The sequence below is a fragment of the Abramis brama genome, assembly GCF_963993115.1.
Source record: "Abramis brama genome assembly, chromosome: 1".
NCBI lineage: Eukaryota > Metazoa > Chordata > Actinopteri > Cypriniformes > Leuciscidae > Abramis > Abramis brama.
Window position 1 is genome coordinate 69,930,942 of NC_139963.1, and position 25,150 is coordinate 69,956,091.

At 38.7% G+C, this 25,150-nt stretch overlaps 3 protein-coding genes across 5 annotated transcripts in view; 1 reads left to right on the forward strand and 2 right to left on the reverse strand.

Moving 5' to 3' along the window:
• Positions 1-2,800: 2,800 nt before the first annotated feature.
• LOC311094626 (uncharacterized protein) overlaps positions 2,801-25,150 on the reverse strand; it is a 168,387-nt gene continuing 146,037 nt past the window's right edge. For 2 of the 3 annotated variants that reach the window (XM_084132706.1, XM_084132705.1), the window contains 2 exons: positions 9,149-9,403; positions 2,807-5,544 (listed from right to left, as the gene is read on the reverse strand). In XM_084132706.1, the coding sequence (XP_083988832.1) occupies positions 3,833-5,544; positions 9,149-9,206 (1,770 nt within the window). In that variant the 5' untranslated portion in view covers positions 9,207-9,403 and the 3' untranslated portion in view covers positions 2,807-3,832. Of the gene's footprint in view, positions 5,545-9,148; positions 9,404-10,727; positions 10,852-25,150 lie in introns of those variants that run through there. The other variant, XM_084132704.1, reaches the window with a different exon arrangement.
• Positions 17,457-19,613, forward strand: LOC311098085 (uncharacterized protein). The gene is made up of 2 exons (XM_084138163.1): positions 17,457-17,891; positions 18,450-19,613. The coding sequence occupies exons 1-2, from the start codon at positions 17,679-17,681 to the stop codon at positions 19,527-19,529; spliced, it is 1,293 nt and encodes a 430-aa protein (XP_083994289.1). The 5' UTR covers positions 17,457-17,678; the 3' UTR covers positions 19,530-19,613.
• On the reverse strand, positions 20,394-22,827 carry LOC311065929 (uncharacterized protein). The gene is made up of 3 exons (XM_084086793.1): positions 22,318-22,827; positions 21,551-21,700; positions 20,394-20,870 (listed from the first exon to the last, which is right to left on the reverse strand). The coding sequence occupies exons 1-3, from the start codon at positions 22,691-22,693 to the stop codon at positions 20,599-20,601; spliced, it is 798 nt and encodes a 265-aa protein (XP_083942919.1). The 5' UTR covers positions 22,694-22,827; the 3' UTR covers positions 20,394-20,598.

Here is a 25,150-nt window from a genome sequence, read left to right on the forward strand (position 1 = left end):
AACCGCTATAAAGCCAAAACAATCTTACGTTAAATTATACATTTATCTCTGTAAAGCTGCTTTGAGACAATCTACATTGTTAAAAGCGCTATATAAATGAAGATGACTTGACTTGACAAAATAAATATATAAAATCTATTTCTACTCACAGCAATAGTGCAACACATTTAAGCAAGGAAGGGACAAACAATTGGCACAGTACATCCCACATTAATAGATTAAATCATTACAAAATTACATCAGTGAATCACTACCTTGCACTTAGGATCCCCGCTCCTAGTTGTATTAATTACTGGTGCTCCACTCGACTCCTCGGCATCCGGCTTAATCCCTAAAAGCTAAGAGCGAGGAGGACAGCTCTATTAAAGGACGATCTCGTTTACCGCGCTCTCTGAGTTGCACGCGATAATCAAGAAACAGCTGCTTACCGTTCCTGTTTACAACTACAACAGCAATTCGCCCGTATGCATGAAAAGCTCTCGTTGCTCCAGCTCGCCGCGTCCCTGCTTTTGATTGAGAACGAAGGCGATGCACCGACCAGTTACTCGTCCCACTTTTAACAAGCTGCGCCTGACGCGAAGATAAACTTCTGCTATAAATAACTTTTCAGCTCGCACTTAACGCACGCTGACCGGGCCAACCACAAACAATTCATCCACCCTGCACACTGCTTTTATCTACTTCCTAGTGGAAAACTAAACACAGGAAGTTAGCCTGCAACCGACTCCCTCTGTAGGACTGGAGTAAGTGTAGATAGCCTACATAGGTGTCTACTTCCCAACTAAAACACTTAATCTGGTCACATCAGGTTAAACGTTCAAAATAAGATTCCATATGATATAAGGTTACATTTCAGCACTTCGCGAATGGACAGCGACTCAAGTAGCACGAACGCGTTCTCGTGCATTCATGTTAAGTGCATTTTTGGGAAACGCGCGTGGAATTGCGGTGAGCATTCGTAACCTTGCACATAGAGAACTCTCTTAAAAGATACATCATTATCTGGAAACCTGGCCCTGGTCTCCGCACTAGCCTGAAAACTATGAAAGCCGTGTGACCGGCCAACTGATAAAAAATAAAACAAAAAATACATTAAAGAAACTTTTCCCTCTGATTTTGTTTCATTAACCCTCTGAGGTCGACAAACGCGCGGGCGCGTTTTGCTGGATTTTCTCCACATTGTAACACTATAAACTTAAATTACTCCGTCATTTATGGTCATACAGAAAAAAAGAAATATAAAAAAAGAATCTGTGATATTTCTCCTTTTGTATGTGTCCACTTACAATCAAATCAAAACATTGTGCTTTTGTAAAATAAAGAAAATAAACGGAGTGCGTTCTGCCTCTCCGTCGCGGTGAACTTTTTTTTCTTGAGCACGTCTATAAACTGAAACAAAACTCAGCGAATACTTGTCACACATTTATGAGCCATATACCTTTATAAACATTTAAGTGTGTACTTTTAAATGATCGGATTCAAAACGAAAACAAATATTCTCTGTTTAAGTAATTTGTATAAAACCAACAAGATGTCCAGCTTCTCAAACGCTTGCTCATTACAGTTAATTTGGCCACGCCCACTCACGCAAAAGATATTCACATGCAAATCTCCACATGGAACGCGGACTCGCTCATTACCTCAACAACAAAACACTTCACTTCACTTTTCGGCGAGTTTGAAAGACGCGCCGTGAGCTTACATTGGATTTAGGCTACCTCAGAAGAAGAAGAATGCGATATGAAGACAAGAAAGATGTAAGGTAAGAAATTCTTACATATTAGTTTGTTATTGTTGCATAAATGTCACGTTGCAGTTGAACTGTTGCTAGATATATGGGGAATATTTAATATTTAGACCCGTGTTTACTGTTACTGTGTTTGTGGATATCTGCTCAAACGTAGATATGTATATGGTAATAATAATGTTTTATATTTGAGCGCGATCGCGTTTGAATGTATCATATTTTGCAGCGCGATCGCGTTTGAATGTATCATATTTTGCAGCGCGATCGCGTTTGAATGTACTGTATCATATTTTGGATGAAAGCACCAAACGGCTTCATGTTTTTATTATCTCATTTCATATCATCATAACGGATGGAAACATTTGAAGTAACATGATAATCAATATATTTTTCTCTAGCTTAGTTGTTGTTACTGAAATCTTTTGGAAGATGTATACTGCTATAGGTTATTTATTGTTATTATTATTTTATCCGGCACTGCGCATATACCTTATGCCTACAAGGCACAACAAACCTGGTGTTCATTATATTATATATTGTTGGAAACATTTGTGTGTGTGTGTGTGTGTGTGTATTCTGTGAATTTTAAAAAGCAATTTTAACCAGAAAAATCTAATATTTATTTCCAAAATCGTGCAGGCCTTTCTCTTGATATCGGCATGTTCACTTTTTTTTGTCAGGGCCCAGATGCCACTGAGGACTTCAACATTCACATGAGTCTCTGTACGTGAACATGGTAAAGTGAAAATCTTGGAAATGAAAGGTATGTACAATGTTTTTAGGAATGGCACAAAGGTCTCTGTCTTTGAAGTGCTTTTTTGGCATTTGTTGTGTATCTTTGGATTATGTTGTGTTGTAAATAAATCCAAACAATTTAAAAGCCATTCTTTTTTAAATCTCCTCATTTACAGTATTGTGTAAGGTTGCTCAGAATGACAGGGCCTGATAGCTCCTAATAGGGCGGTTAGGGGAGGTTCTTTGTCTTTCTCAGGTGTAAAAAGCTTACATATTAATGAGCTCCCGCATAAAGCTTTCTAACACAAAACACGTCGTAACATTTTTAAATCAATTTATTGTCTTATCTGAATGAGCAGTCAGGGTGATTTTCACATAGTTTTGCAGCAAATATTCTAGGCTACGTCATACAATTTTCAAAAGTCTTGTGAAGAAATAATCAGTATGGGTTTCATGGCCTTATTTCAGTGAGAATTTTTTTTTTGTATTTTTACAAACCACGCATAAATGTCATTATCTCAAAACTACAAACTTTTACATACATGCTGCTGATATATTATTGTAGCAGAGTTTGTGCTGAATACAGTGTAATTAGACTTTAGCCATGAAAATGTCACAAGTAACAGAAATAACCAGAAATGTCAGAGCATGTCAGAACACCTCCAGGGCCCAGAAAACAGCTCAGACCTCAGAGGGTTAATAAAGTTTGACTAATCGCAGAAGTCTCGCATGCGTTTAGAGCTCGTGTGAATTGCACGTATAAAATGAAGTTAACGAACAACCTCGTTCCATCAAGAAATGCCACATGAATTTCACTGCGCTTTATGAAGAGTTTTTCTTTTGCGTGAAGAAGCCGTTCGCCAGAGATGTGTTAAAAGATTCATTCATGGACACAAGAGTGTGTGTGTAATAGGCAGGACTTACAGCGCGGTCGTTTTGTCACGCTTTAATGGTTGAGCGTGAGCATACAACGCTAGTCAACTGGAGACAGAAAATACAGATACTGCGTAATTGCTTTAAAAAAAAAAATTTGCGGTGGGCAAGTGATGAAACCGGTGTTGCGACTGAACACCGTGTAACACCGGTAACACCGACTATCGTGCCAAGCCTACCATCTATATTAGAGCACGTGGCATTGCACAAGATTTTGGAAATCGTGCTTAATATTTTCTAAACCAGTATTTCAACTGAAAATAATTTTCTGATTTTTTAGGTATTTATTCAAGTAAACTGTCAAATCATATGTAAATATTACGTCAGAGTATTCTCATCACTTGATGAACACAAATAGCTAGTATTCTCGTCGCTTGATAAACTTAAGGTTGAGCCACTGTAGTCTGTTGGACTATTTTAATGATGCATGCGGTGATGTGGTTTCTCCACTGCATGGATCTTCATGTGTAGATTCAGGTGAGTTTTAAAGGAGAAACTCGTCCCGCACTGATCACACGTGTGCGGCTTCTCTCTGCTGTGGATCCTCTCATGTGATCTCAGATGTGCTGACCGACTGAATCTCTCGTCACAGTGTGAACACTTGTAAGGTTTTTCTCCAGTGTGGATCCTCTCATGTGATCTCAGATCTGCTGATCGATTGAATCTTTTGTCACAGTGTGAACACTTGTAAGGTTTTTCTCCAGTGTGGATCCTCTCATGTGTTTTCAGAGATGATGACAGACTGTATATCTTGTCACAGTGTGAACACTTGTAAGGTTTCTCTCCAGTGTGGATCCTCTCATGTGTTTTCAGAGATGATGACAGACTGAATCTCTTGTCACAGTGTGAACACTTGTAAGGTTTTTCTCCAGTGTGGATCCTCTCATGTGTTATCAGATGTTCTGACTGACTGAATCTCTTGTCACAGTGTGAACACTTGTAAGGTTTCTCTCCAGTGTGGATCCTCTCATGTGTTTTCAGAGATATTGAGTGACTGAATCTCTTGTCACAGTGTGAACACTTGTAAGGTTTTTCTCCAGTGTGGATCATCTCATGTGTTATCAGATGTCCTGGCTGACTGAATCTCTTGTCACAGTGTGAACACATGTAAGGTTTTTCTCCAGTGTGGATCCTCTCATGTGTTATCAGATGTCCTGGCTGACTGAATCTCTTGTCACAGTGTGAACACTTGTAAGGTTTTTCTCCAGTGTGGATTCTCTCATGTGTTTTCAGAGATGATGACAGACTGAATCTCTTGTCACATTGTGAACACTTGTAAGGTTTTTCTCCAGTGTGGATCATCTCATGTGATCTCAGATGTTCTGACTGACTGAATCTCTTGTCACAGTGTGAACACTTGTAAGGTTTTTCTCCAGTGTGAATTCTCTGGTGCAGTTTTAAACAGTTAGCTGAAATGAAAGTCTTCTCACACTCAAAGCACATGTATTCTCTCACACCAGTGTGAATTTTCTCATGTCTAAGTAAATTAGGCAGCTGTGAAAAACTCTTTCCACACACAGAACATGAATGCGGCTTCTCCTTCGTATGAACTGCCAGGTGTCTCTTCAGGCCTGATGCACTAAGAAATGTTTTGCCACATTGATCACATGTGAACGGCTTCACTCCGGTGTGGATCATCATGTGAGCATTAAGGGATGATGATCGACTGAAACTCTTCCTGCATTGATCACATGAGAACGGCTTCTCTCCGGTGTGAATCCTCATGTGAATCTCAAGACTTCCTTTGCTTGTGAGACTCTTTCCACACTGAGTGCAGGTGAAAGATTTCTTGGCTCTGCTTTTCTTTGAAAATGTCTTTTTAGTCTTTGAGCGACTCAAAAGTTTTTCTCCAGGTTTGACATGATGTTCCTCCTCCACTTCACTCAGTTCTTCACTCTCCTCCTTCACTTCACTCCGTTCTTCACTCTCCTCCTTCACTTCACTCGGTTCTTCACTCTCCTCCTTCACTTCACTCAGTTCTTCACTCTCCTCCTTCACTTCACTCAGTTCTTCACTCTCCACCTTCACTTCACTCAGTTCTTCACTCTCCTCCTTCACTTCACTCAGTTCTTCACTCTCCACCTTCACTTCACTCAGTTCTTCTCTCTCCTCCTTCACTTCCATCAGGCCTGACAGGAAAGAAAAAGTTATTAAATTTAATTTTCAGTACATCAAAATAATTCAAAGAGAGAAATATAAAGTGAAAGACATGAAAGTGAGCCCTGATGTAATAGTAGAAAGTAGACAACTGCTATAAAATATTATGATAATTTGATGCCTTTTTATAATTGAATGTATGTCCTTTAAACTTTCCATGAACGAGGTAAATTTATCTTCCAATTATTATCTTTAAAACATTGTAGGCACGAATCCCATGTTTCTTTAGCAAGAACTATTGAATGTACTGTATTTGATCAATGACACAATTATCTAACATGATATTAACATTAAAATATACAATACTGCCATTTTTTACACCAACTTTGAGACTGATATTTATTTGACTAAAACATTTTAATTATTAATGGCCGTTCTTTTCCTTGCACTGACTTCCATTCATGCGCATGTGAAAGTGGGACACCAGAAACACAAGCTCAAGTGAATTACCCTGTGAGAAATAACACAATCGTTTAGCATTCAAGTGGAGTGGATTGTTTACTTTTACATTTTGAATTAGGGCTGCACAATTAATCGAATTTCTAATCGCGATTACGATTATGGATGCCACGATTACGTAATCGTTCAAAGCCGCGATTACGAAAAAAAAAAAAAATCCACTCTGCGTGCATTTAGAGCATGTTATGAGAGGCGAATCACAACTACTTCAGAAAACCCAGCACAATAGGAACTACCAGGCAGTGACGTATGTGTACGGTGAAATAAAAGTCTTTCACCTCAGAAAAACGGACGTTCCTGTCCTGTCAGCCACTATAGGCTACTGTGCTCGTAGCGCACACTCTTCAATTCTACACGCAAATGCGGCTGTTTTCCTTCAATGAAAGGTTAGAATTTTGCACATTTTTTGAATGAAAGATAAAAAGGATAAACGATGCAGATTTATTTTTTACAGCCAGTTTTGATCATATTTAACAGGGGTGCCAATAATTGTGGAGGGCACTGTGTATATATATATATATATATATATATATATATATATATATATATACATACAGTGCCCTCCACAATTATATTATCCGAGACTCGGATCAGCCTATCTTTCTTTTATAAATATAATAAAACTAGGGCTGGGAATCGATAAAAAAAAACAAAACTAATTAATTGCACAATTTCTGTAATTAATTGCGCTTCCCCCAATCTTGTAATCATCAATATTTAAACTTAGAATCACCTAATTAAACAACACTGGGGAAAAAAAGGAACAGAAAATAGCCCTATATTTAAATATTAAACATCAATATATCAATATATTATTCTTTTTCAATAATCAATCAACATAATCAATTTAACAGATTATTATTATTATTTTATTAATTATTAAAACAAAATATAGTCCTACAAAGTTATTATTACCAGAGCATGTGATCAGAGCAGGTCATTTTACCATTGTTGCCCAGCATGACTATACCAGCTCAGCAAACAGAAGTCAACAGAGAAATTTCACGTTACTTGAGTGGACTTTACTTTTCCAGTGCTTAGTACATGCACACACACACACACACACACACACACGGAATGGAGAGCGCGCCGCTGCTGGGCCGTTAACGACAGAGCGAGCCGACACACACACACACACACACATGCGCGGAGCACAGAGCGCGCCGACACACACAGACACACACACACGCGCGTGTGCGCGCGGAGCACAGAGCGCGACGCACATACCGAGCGGAAAAGACCTGCTCATGAAAGCTGCCCGAGAATGAAACCTGATCGCCGAACATGGAGGGGCGGGACGGCATATTTCAGCCTTTTTAATAGCAGACGCAACAGGAAATCATTAAAACGAGGCAAAAAATAAAAAAATAAATAAATTGCTGCGTCAATTGCGTTATTTTTTTTTAACGCGTTAAACATTTCATATTAATCGCAAAGATTAACGTGTTAATTCCCCCAGCCCTAAATAAAACTAAAGCTCCGAAACCAGCTTCTCATCTTCTTAAACCTGCTTGAGGATCTCCACCAATGGACCCTGTCCTGAGACCTTCACATATGATAGGGCATTGAAATATTTTTTTCAGAAAGGCCCGTAAAATAAAATGTTCAAAGGGTGCAAAATTTGCAACAAGAAGTCTGTGGAGCAGTCATAGAAAGTGTAGCAATGGCATAGCAATAAAGCGATGGCAATGTCTTTAAGTTATCTAACACTAAGTGTTGACAATGGAAATGTGTATAGGTTAGGGCTGGACGATTTTGGAAAATAATCTAATTGCGATTTTTTTGACCAATATTGCGATTGCGATTTAATATGCGATTATTTTTTAAGCTCTTTATCTTTTCTATTATTCAACAAAAACAAGCAATAAATCATTGTAAAATAGGGAAGGGAATCTTTAGGCACCTCATGAGCCGATACATTTTTTTTCTTTAATTGATCTTAATAATAAAACTTAAAATATTTAATTACATAATTATAAGTAGCCCTACTTATAATAATTACACATTAAAAAACTAAATTAATACAATTACATGTTAATAATTTTAACAAATATAGCTTCAAAACAAATAACAAAGTGGGAAAAAAATATTACAAGCAATAAACAAAGAGTGCTTTCAGTAGCCTATTTAAGAGGCTGTCTGAACGTTTTAATCTCTTTTGAAATTATAAGATGTTGTTTGCCCTGTCTGTTTAATAACTGACTGAGTCACATTACAGTTAATTTCGCGTCATAAAAGCATTTTGAGATGCAAACTTACATTTAACCACGTAGACAGAGTCGCCCACAGCCGCATGCTCAAACGCTAAAACGCACGTGAGTATTTGAAATTGAAAGCAGCTTCTGTCTGTGATTTTCATATTTTTAATATATAAGCCAACTGCATTCCAAGACATATGATGCCTTCGTAGAACATTTGTAAGTAAAATACCGGCGGGCGAGACCGCGCACTACAAAAGTAACATCGCGCAGACTGTGCGTATCTCATATCTTGTGCAATGAAGCCCGCGAATGTCCTTGTAATTCGCTTCAACTTTTCCGAACTTTATTAAAGATTATTTCTCGTAAGGACGGTTCGAGTGGTGTCGTGTGTGTGTGTGAGTGAGACAGAAAGCAAGCAGAATACGGTTGTTTATAAAGCACGCGCGTCGTCACGTATCTGTGTTTAAAACTAAGATCAGACATAAATCTGAAATGATCTTAATCGAAATACAGAATCGTAGAGAATCATAGAGAATCTACAAAATCACATAAATTAAACATAAACTGTTATTTCCTGCAGCCAGGTCTATATGTGTCGCGTGCCAAGTTGATGCTTCATCTGCAATACAGACTGGTTTACTCTCGCGTGTCACGTGACCAGACTATAATCGCAGCTTTGCAGTTAAAAAAATCGCATTTCATCATATCGCGATTTTATCGCAAATGCAATTAATCGTTCAGCCCTAGTATACGTGTCAAAAATATATGATATATTTAACCCTTTTGTTGTGCCTTAATCACCCCCCACCCCACCACACCACACCCCAACGCAAATATAATCTAATTCTGTGGGAAACACTGGTTTCTAACATGAATGTTCTTCAGCATCATGAATGAATGAAGAATAAACACCAACCTCTTTGTTCTTCAGGATCTTCAGTGTGTTTCATTCTGCAGGGTTCTGGATCACTCATGTTCTCACTGTCCTCTTTAATAAACTCAGTCTTTGCAGATTTCAGCTCTTCCTGATGCTCTGATGCTCGTCTTCACTTGCAGCTGATGGGAATTTACAGCATTTATTGGAGAATTGCAGTGGGAGGAGATTCACTGATGATGAATTACAGTGTGGGAGGAGCTTCACTTATGATGTATTCCAGTGGGAGGAGCTGATCTGCCAAAATCAAAAATATAAATTACTGAGTTTGTTTTTATAATAAATGACACTTCTAAGCATTTATGCCCGTCTATCTATTTATCGTACAGTAACTGATGCCAATTCATTATTTTTCCTTATTTTTATTACTAATCCTAACATTATTCTGCTTCTTCATTAAAATACAGGCATCTAGAAATATAGAAAAGAATATAAATAATTTAAATTCTTCCAAATATAAATAATGGTAAGGAAAACGGTTAAAATCATAAACACAGAAATAAATGTGCATAAAGTAGCCAACAAATCACCTCAGTCTGCTGACACCAATGAAATGAGCTTTAAGTGTCAATTTACAGGAGATCTGAAGACATCAGCATAATAAATGAGGAGAAAACAGGAACTATTGTCATGAAATAAAGAGTGTTTTCAGCAGATCTGCTAATATTGATGAGCCTCAGACTATCAGCACTCATTCAACAAGCCATTCAGGATCATCAGCAGATCATCTCACTTTATTCTGAGTGTTTGCTGTTAGAAACACATTATTTGAGTCAGGATACGTGATAAAAGCCTGTAAAACTGCTCTACTGAAAGACAAAACTGTAATCTCTCACAATATAACCACCGAAATAAGTGATAAACCACCAATAATAAAACAAAATAATTAAATAAATATAACCTCTTCAGGCAAATAACTACAACAATCTGAATCTAAATATAGTTTGCCTTTATAATAACTATTAATAGCAATAAAGTAATTCCATTAACATGTTACATATTTGTACAGAAACTGACAATGATCATAAAACTCTTAAAAATGAAGAAAATGTAATGTTTCCTGTGTCAAACTTCATTAATATGTATCTATATTCCCATGTATAGATTTTTCCCACATTCGTTACTCATACAGGGGCAATATAGTGTCTAACGTTACATCAATTTTAAGTAAATGTAATCTGCCAAAGATAAATGTCGACAAAGAAATAAAGGTAAACATGAAAACGGCAACAGCAACACTTGAGATCGCTTCCCATCAATCCCCCTCACAGATCTCAAACTTTAACTTGACATTCAGTAACAGTTCTCACTCCAAACATCGAGACAATCACACAAACGAACACAACATCGCTCAGGTCTGAATGAACTCAACATATTCTCCTCATGCTCGCTGCTGCTGCACTAAATGTTTATTTCAGAAGGAAGACGCCAGAAAAGACGCACAAGTATCGCTGTGATCGATGAAAACAATACAGAAATGAGTCTGTCGCTTAATCAAACTGTATAAAGTGTGTGTGATGGTTGTGTAAATATGAGAAATACCGTGAACTGCTCTCCTCACCTCAGAAGACTCGACGCTGCGTCCCAATTCGCGTAGCCTACTATCCGCCCTAAATAGTCTCAGAAAATAGAATTAGTACATCCCAGATCGTAGTATGTTGGTTTCAAAGATACCCGGATGGTCTACTATTTCCGGTCAGAATCCGAAGTGCAGATCGCGCGTTGGCCGAGGATTCGTTTAGAACTACAAACACGAGTTAAAAGAGCTAAAAAACTACAGACTTGGAGAACGCGCGAGTTCGGCGATTATGTAGAGATGTTTAGATAAAGGGGTTTGAGTGATTCATTATCAGTTTCTAACCTGACGAACATTTATTTATTCAATGTTGTCTACATTATATTGCATCTGCAGCAGCATTGTGAACTTTTGTAAAGATACGTTTAGCCAAATGTGTGGTGATTGTCCGGGTTGGCGTGTCCTCTGATGGTTATACTCTCGCTCGATACACCATGCCATTTTTTGTTTCATGCATGTTGTGAGTTTCAAAGAAAACAACATGTATTAGGCTATCCATTGTCATTTTGCTTCTCAAATAAATGTCCCTTAATTTAAGAATATTACTTTAAAAGAAGATTGTTCTTTACTCGAATTAGTTCCTAATATAGCTTCTTTTTTAAACTGGCATTGTAGACGATGAATATTGTTGCCTCTATTGTAAGTTGTTGTGAATAAAAGCATCTGCTAAATGTAAGTTTATTTAGATTCATAACATTTCTGTAGATCAGCAGCAAACACATCATATATCCAACAGATGTCCTTCTTAATATGTCTATAATGTAAATATAACTTAAAATCATATCTAGGGATCAGTTTAGGTAGGGATAGCAACAAAAAAAAAGTTAGGGATAACTGTTGTGGGATTACAAATTTATTAAAATGTTTAATTTAGGTTTACATTGAATTTAGCATGTTAAGGTTAACTGTCTTATGTCATTTAAGAGCAAGTGATATTGATTTGAATTTTGTGGACCTAAATATCTGCATTTCACCTCTGCTTTAGCTGGTATCCTACAGCTTTCTAATAAATCTGTCTTTATGTTGTATGAATATCACTGGCTCTGTGATCAATTGATTGAGATTTGATTGAATAAATGTAAATGAAGCTGCTGTTCATGTTTTTAATGTTGTTTATTCACTAGTTTTTTTTTTTTTTTTTTTTGGAGACATGTCTCAGTGTTTTTCGTCCATGCAGTGAAAGATGTGACGAACTGGAAGTTGTCACCAAAAATGGTTGTGATGTCCACAGGAGGGCGATGTTGTCACAAAATGTATTGAAACAAAATGAAAGTGGAATATAGAAAGTCTAGGGGCCTGATGTATAAACGTTGCGTACGCAAAAAATGGGCATAGAAATATAAATTAATGGAGTTAAACACTTAAACATGAAATCATTACTGAGAAGTTACAAAAAAATTTTATATTCAAATTCAATCAATAGAAATATTTGTTGTGGATGTTTTTGAACACTTTTCCTGTGGCGTGCTGTGTTTTAATGTTTTAACCACAGAGATAATTTCTTATCATGATAATACAAGATTGTCTGAGAAAATAGTTTTGTGCAAATAATGCCCAAGGCCTATCTGTTTCCATTAAAAATATAAATCAATTAAAAATACTATTCGGCCAGTGGAAAAGATGAAATGTATTTTACACTATTTGATTTATGTATTCAAAAACAAGACAAGGATAGACAAGTACATAATTTTTATTAATGTAATGTCTTGTACCGTTAAACGTTATCACGTGGATGAATAATCATATGCAAATGATATGCAGATGAGGGTATGCATAGTAAAACTAGGCGTTGTAAGCTCCATATATGGTTATTTCGGGTGGAGACGCATGTGCGCACAATCTTCCGCTGACTGGGATTTATAAAGTGAATTCTCATTATCAGTGTATTATGGTACAAAACAGATATTAATACTTCAATAGGACGGTAAATTCACATTATATCACATAATAAAATACAGTTTATTACTGTAAATTTTAAGTTAAGTCTGTAAAACCAATAACGGGTTGCTACCGTATTTTTGATGGTAAAGTTCTTGCAACCACAGCTGCCGTTTTTTTACCGTAAAAATCACGGTTAAATTTTTTACAGTAGATATTTATACAGATGGATCTAGAGACCCTGAGAGTAAGAAAGTGGGCTTTGGTTTATATGTTCCTCATTTCCATGTTAGACAGTGTCATAGACTGCCTGATGGTCTTTCAGTCTTTACAGCTGAACTGGTAGCAATCATATGGGCTCTGAGGTGGGTGGAAGAAGGTGGGGTGGAGAAAGCCATCATTTGTTCTGACTCGCTATCTGGCTTGATGGTGATAGGGGGAGAAAGAGGAGGGGCTAGGTTAGATTTAGTCGAGGAGATCATAACAAGTGTTTATAGATTAGAGAGGCGGGGGTGTAGTGTGGGTTCCAGCACATGTGGGGGTTGAGGGGAATGAGGCTGCTAGGGCAAGTTTAGTTAGGGGAAATGTGGAGGTGGAGGTGCCATTTGACAGACTGGAGAGCCGTAGCATCATTACTGAAAGACTGACACAACAATGGCAGCATGAGTGGAGTAAAGACATTAGCGGGAGGAAGAAAAAATACAGTTTTAGTAAAGTTACAACTCTGCACTTTTATGCTGTGCATCGGCCATTTATACTTTGACATTTTTGTGCAATAAAACATAATCATAAGATACTATAAGATAAAGCAAACTAGTATTTTGTTTCTACTGTATCTATTTGGCTACATTTGTTGCCCAATTAAAAATCTTTTAGACTAGACTATTCATTATGAATATTTAGTTTTGAATAATTTGACAAATTTGTAACACAAATAGGAGTTTGTATTTGCATTTTTATTATTATTAATGTTTTCCCAGATTTTGCAGTAATGTCAATTACTTTCACTTTCATTATTTCATCAGTGACAATAGCGCCCTCTTGTGCCCTACATATTCAAATAATGTCATTTCTGCATGTCATTGTTTTGTTACAATTTACATGAGTTTCTTCTGAAATGTGATGCTTTCTGGAAGGAAAAGATTGAAATTAAGGTTATTTGTTGAAAACTTCATATTTTAAGGGGTAATTTTCACTGGTTTAAATGCACATCACTACACATTTTCCACGTATGTTAAAATGTTTGTTCTACAACACAATATTAATAAACTGCAGTCATTTGGTTCTTTAAAACATTTCTCTCCTGTTTTCAGCACTGAAACATGAACAGAATCAATAAAACGTGCAGAGATTCAGACTGACGGCGGGTTTGAATACAGACTTCAGTCTAATATACTGAATCAAACCAATATTCCTGACTGTGATCAGAGCTGGTATTCAGAGGTGTGTGTGTGTGTGTGTGTGTGTGTGTGTGTGTTTCTGTCCTCAAACTACACTATTATACATACTCACTCACACACACACTCACACTTGATCCTCCTGTGTTTGGTGTGTTCAGGACGGGCGTCTGATAGCAGATCCATCAGATCCTGAAACTCGATCATGCAACAACATTACTACACAGAGCAGAGAAAGGCTTTACAATAAGGTTTCATTAATGTTCCTGGCACCAAGTTTACTCCACAAAAGAAAGTAGTCCTGGAAATATTTTAAAATGAGGATGTTAATTTTTCAATATCTAAAACTGAATCCTGTAGTTGAAATACATTTTTTGTATGACTATCAGTGTGCATTGAAACAAATCTTTATGCATTTCATTTGCAGGAAGACCTACACTTCGGGTATTTAAGGAGGAACTGACAGACATTTGATCAGGCGACCCATGGCCTCGGGCCTGGTTTAATGGGAAGCACATTCAAGTTCAACGTCTCCTGTCTAAAAGTTAATATTCAGTTAAATGCTTTCTAATACATGTTTCGTTTCTCTCTATTCTACTTTTTTGCTTACTAAATGACCTTAACATTCAGTGTGGTATTTTTCTTTATAAACCATTTTCTCAATAAATGATTTTACAGCAACAATTGCAGTGTTTTTCTTTATGCACACACTGTCAATTGTCAACTTCCAACAAAGAAGCTTGTCCATATAAAACCCCAGGTATCTATAAGATGTCACTTGCTGTGTCACTGTGTCTTCAATGATCACAGACTTGTACTCAGATACACTTCTAGGGTCAAGGACCACTTCTTGTGTCTTTTTTACATTTAACACAAGAAAGTTCTTGTCACACCACTGAATGAAAGTATCTATTTCACTGTGGTAGGATGATAGGTCCATATCTCGAGGAGACTCAAAGTTTTTGTTTATCAATGTTTTATTATAATTCCTCTATATGGAGGAACTAAATGTTGTGCCTCACAAGACCACCGTGCTACATATATAAACATACAGTACAATGTGCAAAAGTCTTAAAAGCATGTTAATACTGGGAACACTTCCTATAAATCCTGATGTACTCGTTACATCATGAGAAGGATGGTGTCTATGCTTATATTAGTCTCTCTGTTTATCCCGAGGTTTACCAAAGCCCGCGGGATCCAGATCTGATGAAGGACCTGCGCCTGGACGCGACGACAGCGCAGTCCTGAAGTGTCAACTAGTCTCTCCCCTGTGAAGGCCTGTGAAAAAAACAAAAAAACGTTTGACATAATTCTGATTCCATATTGATTAAGTTGGGGCCTATCAGGTACAGTACATAAGAAAAAAATCTCTCTCAACTAATGCTGTAAAGTAAACCATAAGGAACCCCAGTTGGTACATCATTCTAATATTTAAGGTTAAAAATTATTTATTTGTAAGCTTCTTCTTTAAATCACACATAAGGAAGTTTATATACTGTTATAATACACTTTTAAAAGAACACTCCTCCGTTTATTTAAAACAAACCTTTCCTACATTTAGACAGGTGGGCAAACGCATTTTTGTCTCAGTGCATGCATTGTTTTAGTTTGGCAGCGCTACCGCTAGCTTAGCTTAGCATAATGAATGGAATCCTGTGTTGCCAGCTAGCATGTGATTTAAAAAACAAACAAACAAAAAAAAAAAAATTACTTCTTGTGGTCTACGTATTCACGAGTACAAATAGCAATGCAGATTAAGTTTTTGGGGCAAACCTGACCTGTTGAAAGAGATGGTATTCATCCCTCCTGGGATGGTGCTGCTCTTCTCTCTAGTAATATGGCACATAGTCTTAGAGCTCAAACATGACAATCTGGGGCTCAGGTCAGGAAGCAACCGACCGACCGTCTGCTAGCGGCCTCGCGTCACCCAGGGTTACATTACTTTAAATGAGTATATAAAACAGATATAATACAGATGAACAAATGATAAAGCTCGGGTTACTGAATATTCGATCCCTTACTTCAAAAGCACTTATTGTTAATGATATGATTGCAGACTATAATCTAGATGTGCTGTGTTTGACAGAACCTGGCTAAAACCAGACAATTATATTACTTTAAATGAGTCAACCCCGCAAGATTACTGTTATAAACATGAACCTCGTCTTAAACGCAAAGGGGGACGTGTTGCTGTAATTTATAGTAATATCTTCAAAACCACTAAGAAATCAAGTTTCAAATATAATTATTTTGAAGTGTTGGTGCTTAAATGTAGCAATATATAGTGTAGATTATAAATCACGTGAGATTTGTGCTGGCTACTGTATACAGGCCACCAGGGCACCATACAGACTTAAGCCCCTTTCACACAGCGCATTGAACCCGGGAAATTGCCGGCAAATTGCCGGAACGCCTTCTGTGTGAACGCAAACACGACCCGGGTTTAATGCCGGGATCGATGCCGGGTTGGGGACCTAGTAACATTGCCGTGTTCAGTCCCGGAACGCGCGCTGTGTGAACAAAAGCCGTAATAATGCCGTGTCGTAGTGATGACGCTGAAGCCGGGGTCGTTCGCCAGCTGTGAAACGGTAGCCTACGAAATGCGCAATTTTATGATCGAATCAGAGAAATAAATGCACAAGCGTGGTTTCGCAGCTCATAAGCAAACTGAAGACGCTGCTGAGACATTACAAGTCACATCGATGTCACGTGTCTTTCCGGGACATACACGGGTTGTGTGTGAACGCGCTCTCTGATTCCGGAAAATCACTGGCAGTGTGAATGAACCAAAATCAAATGAACCCGGGTCAAATCCCGGGTCACTTTATCCGTGTATTTTCCGGAATCTCTGTGTGAAAGGGGCTTTACAGACAGGGCACCATACAGACTTTATCAAAGAATTTGCTAATTTTCTCTCAGAGTTAGTATTGGCTGCAGATAAAGTACTAATTGTTGGTGATTTTAATATAATGAAAAAGATGCATTGGGTTTGGCATTTAAGGACATTCTTACTCTATTGGGAGTTAGACAACACGTGTCAGGACCTACTCATCGTCGTAATCATACTCTAGATCTAATATTATCACACGGAATAGATGTTGATGCCGTTGAAATTCTGCAGCAGAGCGATGACATCTCAGATCATTATCTAGTCTCGTGTAAACCTCATTTAGCCAAGGCTGCAAAGCCGACTCCGTGTTATAAATATGTTAGACCTATCACTTCTGCCACTAAAGATTGCTTTATTAATAATCTTCCTGATCAGTTTCATCATCACAGCATCCCAGATAGCTTAGAAGAACTAGATATTGCAACAGAAACTCTTAACTCTCTCTTTTCCAGCACTTTAGACACAGTTGCTCCTTTGCGCTTGAAGATTAAAGAAAATAGTCCAACGCCGTGGTACAACGAGCACACTCGGGCCCTTAATGGCGCGTTTCCACCGAGTGGTACGGTACGGTACGGTACGGGTCGGTACGGGTCGGGTCTGTTAACCATGATTTGGCTAGCGTTTCCACCGCCAACAGTACCCTTACTTGATAGGCGTGGTGTATTCCAGAAAGTAGTGATAACGTCACTTGATAGGCGTGGTGTATGACGGAAAGTAGCTTGATGTCATTCGATCGCGCGGGAAGAGGAAAGTTCACCGCAAACAACAATGGAGGACATACAGCAGATCCTATTCTTGCTTCTCGGTGTGTGGCTGTTTATCTCAAGGAAGAGACAATATTTGTTTGAGCAAAGGCTACATGCTGCAAGGAAAAACACAGCGGAAAAATACAGGGGAATTCGGGAAATTTTAAGGAGCTGGGACGAGACAGACAACCGCGCGAGTAAAGACAAGGCAAGACAAACACGACGGCGCAGGCGGGTAAGCTTGAGCTAAGCTAACTTTTTTATGTCATGTATTAATGTATTTCGTCTTATGTGCTAACTAAGCAATATTGTTATAGATTAAATAACCCTACACTGAATAAATAAGTACAATAAGCCCTGCCTGTGAAACCAGATTTTAACTGTGCCAACTGTAAACTACAGTCTATTCATTAAGCACTATGAAGGTTACTTTTTAAGATCATTAAACTTTTACATGAATCTGTTGATGCCTATATTATTACAAGTGCAATACTAGTTGTGGTTAATGATAGATTAGAAGTATAATTTTGAGAAAATAGTTATATCTGTAAGCTATTTTTTCTTTGTGCTTTAATGACACCAAAGTTCCCTCTCTGGTGCAGTATATTAGATATTTTAACAAATTTATATATTCTATCGTGTCCAAGGGTAACTCTTACAATGTTTATAATACTTTATATAATACTTTATGTATTTTTTCATCCGGCGTATGATAGTTGCACTTTTAATTAAATGACCCACCATCACTGCGACATTGTATTAATCTTAACTTTTTTGTTTGTTTGTTTTCTAGATACTCAATCTGGTGCAAAATCAGCGCCGCAGACCAACCGTTTGGACTTTCAGCCGCTCAAATGACTGGTGGGATGTGATCGTTCCAGGATTCACACACACACAGTGGTTGAACAACTTCAGGATGTCTGAAGAAACATTTATATTCCTTTGTGCCATGGTGCATCCAGCAATGGAAAAGCAGGACACAAACTACAGAGAGTGTGTTCCCCTTAAGAAAAGAGTTGCCATTGCACTATGGAAGCTTGCAACCAACAGCGACTACAGAAGTATTGGCCATCTTTTTGGAGTCAGCAGAACAACAGTGTGTCGGTGCGTCCAGGAATTCTGCAAGGCCGCTAGCATGTTGTTAGTTCCAGAACAGATATGTTTCCCTGACCAGCAGAAGTTCAAAGAGATGGCAGCCTACTTTGAGAACCGGTGGGGGCTTCCACAGTGTGTTGGTGCCATTGATGGGTCACACATACCCATAATAGCCCCAAAGGAGTACCACTGCGATTACTTTAATAGAAAAGGCTGGCATTCCATCATCCTGCAAGGAGTAGTTGACGGAAAAGGACTATTTTGGAGTGCATATGCAGGAATGGCTGGAAGTTTGCATGATGCTCGGGTTCTGAGACTATCTACATTGTGGGAGTTGGTCGAGCGTGGAAGCCTCTACCCAGCTTGCACCAGGAACATCAGTGGGGTGAATGCTGGCTTTTATGTGCTAGGAGACTCTGCCTATCCTTTGCAGAATTGGCTCCTAAAACCATTCCCTGACAATGGCCGGCTGACAGCAGAACAACTGACCTACAACAAAAAAGTGTGCAGGGCTCGGGTGGTGGTAGAAAATGCTTTTGGGAGACTCAAAGGAAGGTGGCGGTGCCTTATGAAGAGGAATGACAGCGACATCGAACTGGTGAAGTCCATGGTGTTGACTTGTTGTGCTCTGCACAATCTTTGTGAAAGGCATGGAGAGGATTACCAGCACGAATGGGATACACCTGTTGCTGCAGAGCCTGTGGTGCCACTGGCACAGGGTGCAGAGGAGGAGGGCAGGGATGTACGCGAGGGTCTGATGCGTTATTTGAACAGTTAAATCTGTTGTACAGATAGCAAAGGCACACCTGTGTAAACGCTAAGTTTTGATTTTATGGACATGAATAAATCCTTTTTACTTTTACCCTGCCTCTTCATATTTTGTGAAATATTTTTGCCGCTGCCTCTTATGTAGATGGTGTTTAAACATGAGGTATAATTCATTTTGGGTAACTATATCAAATGGCCAATCTGGTAACGCTTAAGATAATACTGCGCAAGTACACATAATTTACAGCATACCTTTTGGTAATTATAGAGTGTGTACATGTAATTATAGGGGAACAATTTATAATATTTGGTGAATAAAGGAGTAACAACCATGAAAAATACAAATAAAATGCAGTATTTCATAACTAAGCTACCCAACTAAGGGCTAATTATTTTAATATTACATGGTATGTAGCTTATGACCTATTATGCTAAAAAACATGGAAAATTACAAATAATTTATGCAGTAATTCATGATTACAGCCCGGAAAGTACTGCGTAAGTACACCGAATTTACAGCGTACCTTTCTGTAATTATTGTACATACTTTATAAGTACACGTGTAATTATAAGGGAACAATTTATAATATTTATAATATTAATTTATAATATTTGGGGTAAAGGACTTATTACTCTGCAATACCTATGACTGTAAAAATAAATAAATTCAGATTTTGTTTGCAATAAATGTAAAGTAACACATTGCTAACTATTTTGTATTTAAGGCAAGCATAATCTCCCAAATGGCCAAGGTAGCAAACAATAGATGTCATTGACACCAGATGACAGGAACATTAATAAAACGACCTCAATTTATAGAATGGGTAAGGGAGGAATTGTGTGAGATGGCCATTGAACACAGGACACATGAGGTAATGAAAAAGTACTTTAATTTAAAAAGTCAAACAAATGCTATTGACAAAAAAATGAGCTGTGCGACAGAAAAAAGGTTTTGTAAACAAGTGCAAACAAAAATTAAAAGTGCAAACAAAGTAAACGAGTGCAAACAAAAAACTAAATAAGTCCAAAAAAGTAAACAAGTCTAAAGTGCTGTGTGCAAAAGAGCACAAGTGGCTGGATCATGGCACAGGGTTGGGGCGACTACTCAACGCCTGCACCAGCTGACTGAGCGTGCCGAGGAAGGCCTGATTGAAGCTTGCAGACTGCTCCATGTGTTGGCGAGTTAGTTCAGCCTCATGCCGCCTTGCCTCACGTGCATCCTCCAGCATAAGTTCGAAGCGCCGGTCACGGCGTTCCTCCATCCTCTCCAACCACTCCTGCTGCTTCTCATCAGCTGCCTGCATCTCAACCAGGGCCGCATGAACATCCTGTTGCCCCCTTTTCCTCTTGCCTGGAATGCAAAAGAGACAGGAATGTTGGTTTGTTTAGCGAAGCATTTTGATCCTTGTGATTTGAGCCAACCAATATTATGGGGAGATATCTACAGTACTACAATACAATGTCTAAATTGGACATGTATATATTAACATATGACGATAATGAACTCGTGATACAATATTGCGATACTCCACGACATATGATAAAAGGTAAAAAAAATAAAATTGTCGTCGATTAAAATGAAAACTTGGATATTACATTGTGGGTTTGAATGGATAGGCTTGGACTTGGTGCTTGTAACCCAAGGACAATGGTGACACCAGAATAAAAATATTCATGATTCTGAAGCTGAAAATACTGAATTATTTTAGACGAATATTCTTAACGTTCTGGTAATAAGACATTTGCCATTATGAGGACCCACAAATATTCCCCCATTGCATTAGTATACATCATAAGCAACATTATATAGTAATTTAATGTAGTACTGACACTCTGAAAACATGAATTTTTTCTCACACAGTAATTTTTATTTTGGGAGAACTATCCATGATACATATTGTCAACATCCACAATACGTATTGTTGCGCTTTTGTATTGCGAAATATATTATGGCACGATATATTGTTACACCTCTAGTATATATTATTACAGTATTATACATTTCTTTTCACTCTGGTGTTCATGTCTTACCGATTGTAATACGCCGAGGTTCACTCGAAGTTGATGGAGCAGATTCTGGTGGTGGTGTCGGGGTTGATGTCCTGGCAGGCGAACTTGAGCTTTCAAGGGTGGAAATCTCATCAAGTGCCTCCATTTCCTCCTGACAGCTAGGATGCTCAACTGAAAATTTACAAAAGTCACGTTAATAACACAAACGGCAACAATGCGGTTGAGATAAATACAGAACATACAACGTAGTAGGACTGAGTGGGTAGCCAAACAAAGCATTTTTACTTTGTATAATGTACATAAGTATTTTTTTTTTCAAGTATCTATAATTTTATAAGAGTAACTTTTATTGCACTACATTCCAAAGCATAATATTGTACTTTTTACCCCACAACATTACTGTACTGTTTAAGCCTATTGAATGTGGACATTTTCACCTTGCTCTGATATTTCATAATAATTTTCAGATGGAGTTCTTACTCTTTCCTTAAGCTATATCATTGGACCCATCTCTCTTTAATATATATTTAGTAGAATATGTTTAGTAATAAAACAGTTGTATTTTATTAGGGTATCTGTAGGCTACAAGTAACGTTACTGGACATGTACTCCGTCCACCACAGGCTAATAAACTAACGTTAGCGTTTTGCTAGCTTGCAAATGATCGGTTGATACCACACTGGCTGGCTGACAGACAAACAACAGACTTGCACAAAAGTTGTGCATTGAACGTAAGCTTTCCCGTGATCGATGTATACTAACGTTATATTTCACAATTACAAACTTACCGGGAGGCTCCATCATCGACTCCAGCAACGAGGTAGCCGTATCGATGCCTCCTTCTCGTCCCAAACTCGCCGGTCTGTGCCCGTAGATGGCGTCCATCATTTCTAGCCACTTCCAATTTTTTCTGTGAACACCACTCCGGCTGTTGTGGTCTTTCACCTTACGATAGTCACTCCGCAGTTTCTTGCATTTAATGCGGCACTGCTCGGACGTCCGCTGGTAACCCTCGACAGCCATCCTCTCAGAAACATGCTGAAAAACCTTTTCGTTTCTCACCATGCCATCGAGTTCCCTTTGCACCCTTTCTTCACCGATGATACCCAAGAAGGTCTGCACCTCCTGGGTCGACCATGGTAAAGTTATGCTGCGCGGCGACATTGTTGCGACGGTGTTGTAATTTAAAAATGGCGCCTCGTGTGTTGTGTCTTTCCCCTTGCGGCACGCGCAAATGACGATTCTCTGTCAACCAATCAACGTTCTGCAGTGAGTCTAGCTCCACCCTTTAGTACCGTTCCACTGTGCTAGGTACCCCAACGGAAGGGTACCCAAAAAGTGGTACGGTACGGTTCGGCTTTTTGGTACCATTCTCAACTTTTGGCAGTGGAAACGCAAATAAAAGGGTACCGACCCGACCCGTACCGTACCGTACCACTCGGTGGAAACGCGCCATAAGAGAGCAGCCAGAAAAATGGAGCGCAAAACTAGAAAACAAAAGAAAACAAAACTAGAGGTATTTCGCATTTCATGGAAAGACAGTTCGATTGCATACAGAGAGGCTTTAAAAGCTGCTAGATCTGCTTATTTTTCAACCCTATTGATGTGAGGCTACGCTCTAAAACCAGATGCTGGGAATGTTACGCTTGGCTGTCAGTAAAACAGAATGCGAAGATTAACCCCACAGATCCTCTTCTTAATATCATTAATTCGTCTTTGTCTCTAGGATACGTACCAAAAAACTTTAAGCTGGCTATGATTAAACCGCTTGTTAAAAAAACGCAACTGGATCCTACAGAATTAGTCAATTACAGGCCGATCTCGAATCTACCTTTTCTGTCAAAGATATTAGAAGAAGCAAACCTAACGAAACTTACCAATTCACAAAATTAACGGAATGCATAGCTGATATAAAAAATTGGATGACTAGTAATTTCCTACTTCTAAATAAAATAAAAAAAAAGATTTTAATTATTGGACAAAAAAAAACTTGCATCATAAGAAGAATGGCATCTACGTTAATTTTAGTGTCTGTTTATCCCAAGGTTTTCCGCAGCCTGCCGGATTCAGGCCGTATCCAGATCTGACGAAAGAACTTTGTATCCAGATCTGATGAAGGACCAACCGATGTCAACGCAGTGCTGAAGTGCCAACTAGTCTCTCCCTATGGAGGATCCCTTCACTCTACAGATAAATCGTCGTTGGGAAAACTCAATTCGCGTACCTACCCCGAAGTGACAAAATAAAATAAAATTCTGTATCAAAATTTATAAGGAAAGACCAGTACTTTGTTTAGGCTTGGCTTGTAGGGAATTCCAAACCTGCACACATACACGTATATTAAAACGCACATAACTATAGAACTAATTCTTAATGTGCATGTGAACGCCATCAGCGTTTCTCACAGGTTCGTGTTTAAAGTTGAACTAAGTAACTTTTTTACCCTAACCGAACAGCTTCTGAGTCATTGGAATAGTTCTATGACTTTTTTCGGGTTGAATGGTGGTCGCCTCGCACCCCCCAAGTGCCTGTGAGACGAAAAATCACCCTTGCAACTTTGGGCCGGCGGATCAAAGACTCACGGAGGCGATTGACATCTCACAACTTGCACTTTATTCCCCAATCAAACTCGTGTAACTGTCTATCACCCGTTCTACCGTCCACAGCTTTACTTGATAAACAAAAGTAGGATAAGAATGAGCATCAAACTGAAATAACCCGCATACATGGGGTGGTCGAGGTGCACATACAATACAGACTGCCGACAGTTCAACAGGGCGCGCGCAGCTCTTAAAGGGGTCACACCTTATTTCCACTCATTACAGCTTCCATCCTACTGAACAAGGTACCGGTATAGAGGGCGGAAGGGATCAGGCCGTGAGTGCAGAGACGGCTCTGCGTGAGTGGTATTTACGACAGTAACGTTAAATACAAGTACTCCACAGCGACTCTAGGGGTCGCCGTTTGACAAAAACGGAAAGCTGCATAGTGTGCCTTTAAAGTCTGTGTAGAGAGAATGGTGTCATCTTGGCGGCCCCTCATTTAATAACATATGATCGTTGCGACGGAAGCGAATCAATCAAAACTAACTTTAGCTGGAAAATAACTTCATTAAAGAACCGCTATAAAGCCAAAACAATCTGTTACCTTAAATTATACATTTATCTCTGTGAAGCTGCTTTGAAACAATCTACATTGTTAAAAGCGCTATATAAATGAAGATGACTTGACTTGACATAAGGTGATTTCCTAGGCAGATATTGACTTGGGACTATATTGGGGGGGGAGCACAGGCAAAGCACTTACTTGGGCGCAGAGATATTACGCAACACCTGAAAACTTCCGTCAACATACCGGCGTGAAAAGTAGCCGGCTATTTTTCCTACAGTAGACATAGTGAATTGCGATGAACATGGCTGATTTTGTGAGAGACGAAGAGGGTGACTTCTCAGACAGTCAAGATCCAGAACCATACCTCTATGAACCAGAGTTTGAGAAGAGGAGCTGCGCGCTTTGGAAATAGATCGACAGGAGGAGGAGGTTGCGATCGCTCAACAGCCTGAGGACGTGAGGATGAGAGCCAACATGAACTGGTGATGTGAGTGTGGGGGAATATGCCAA

What these genes read in the sequence shown, in the direction of transcription:
- LOC311098085 (XM_084138163.1), top strand. Translation starts at nt 17,679, where the DNA reads ATGGAGGACATACAGCAGATCCTATTCTTGCTTCTCGGTGTGTGGCTG. An exon ending in AAACACGACGGCGCAGGCGG is followed by an intron (nt 17,892 to 18,449) that starts GTAAGCTTGAGC and finishes TTTGTTTTCTAG; the next exon opens with ATACTCAATCTGGTGCAAAA.
- LOC311065929 (XM_084086793.1), bottom strand. Translation starts at nt 22,693, where the DNA reads ATGTCGCCGCGCAGCATAACTTTACCATGGTCGACCCAGGAGGTGCAG. An exon ending in GTCGATGATGGAGCCTCCCG is followed by an intron (nt 21,701 to 22,317) that starts GTAAGTTTGTAA and finishes GTAAATTTTCAG; the next exon opens with TTGAGCATCCTAGCTGTCAG. An exon ending in ACCTCGGCGTATTACAATCG is followed by an intron (nt 20,871 to 21,550) that starts GTAAGACATGAA and finishes TTTGCATTCCAG; the next exon opens with GCAAGAGGAAAAGGGGGCAA.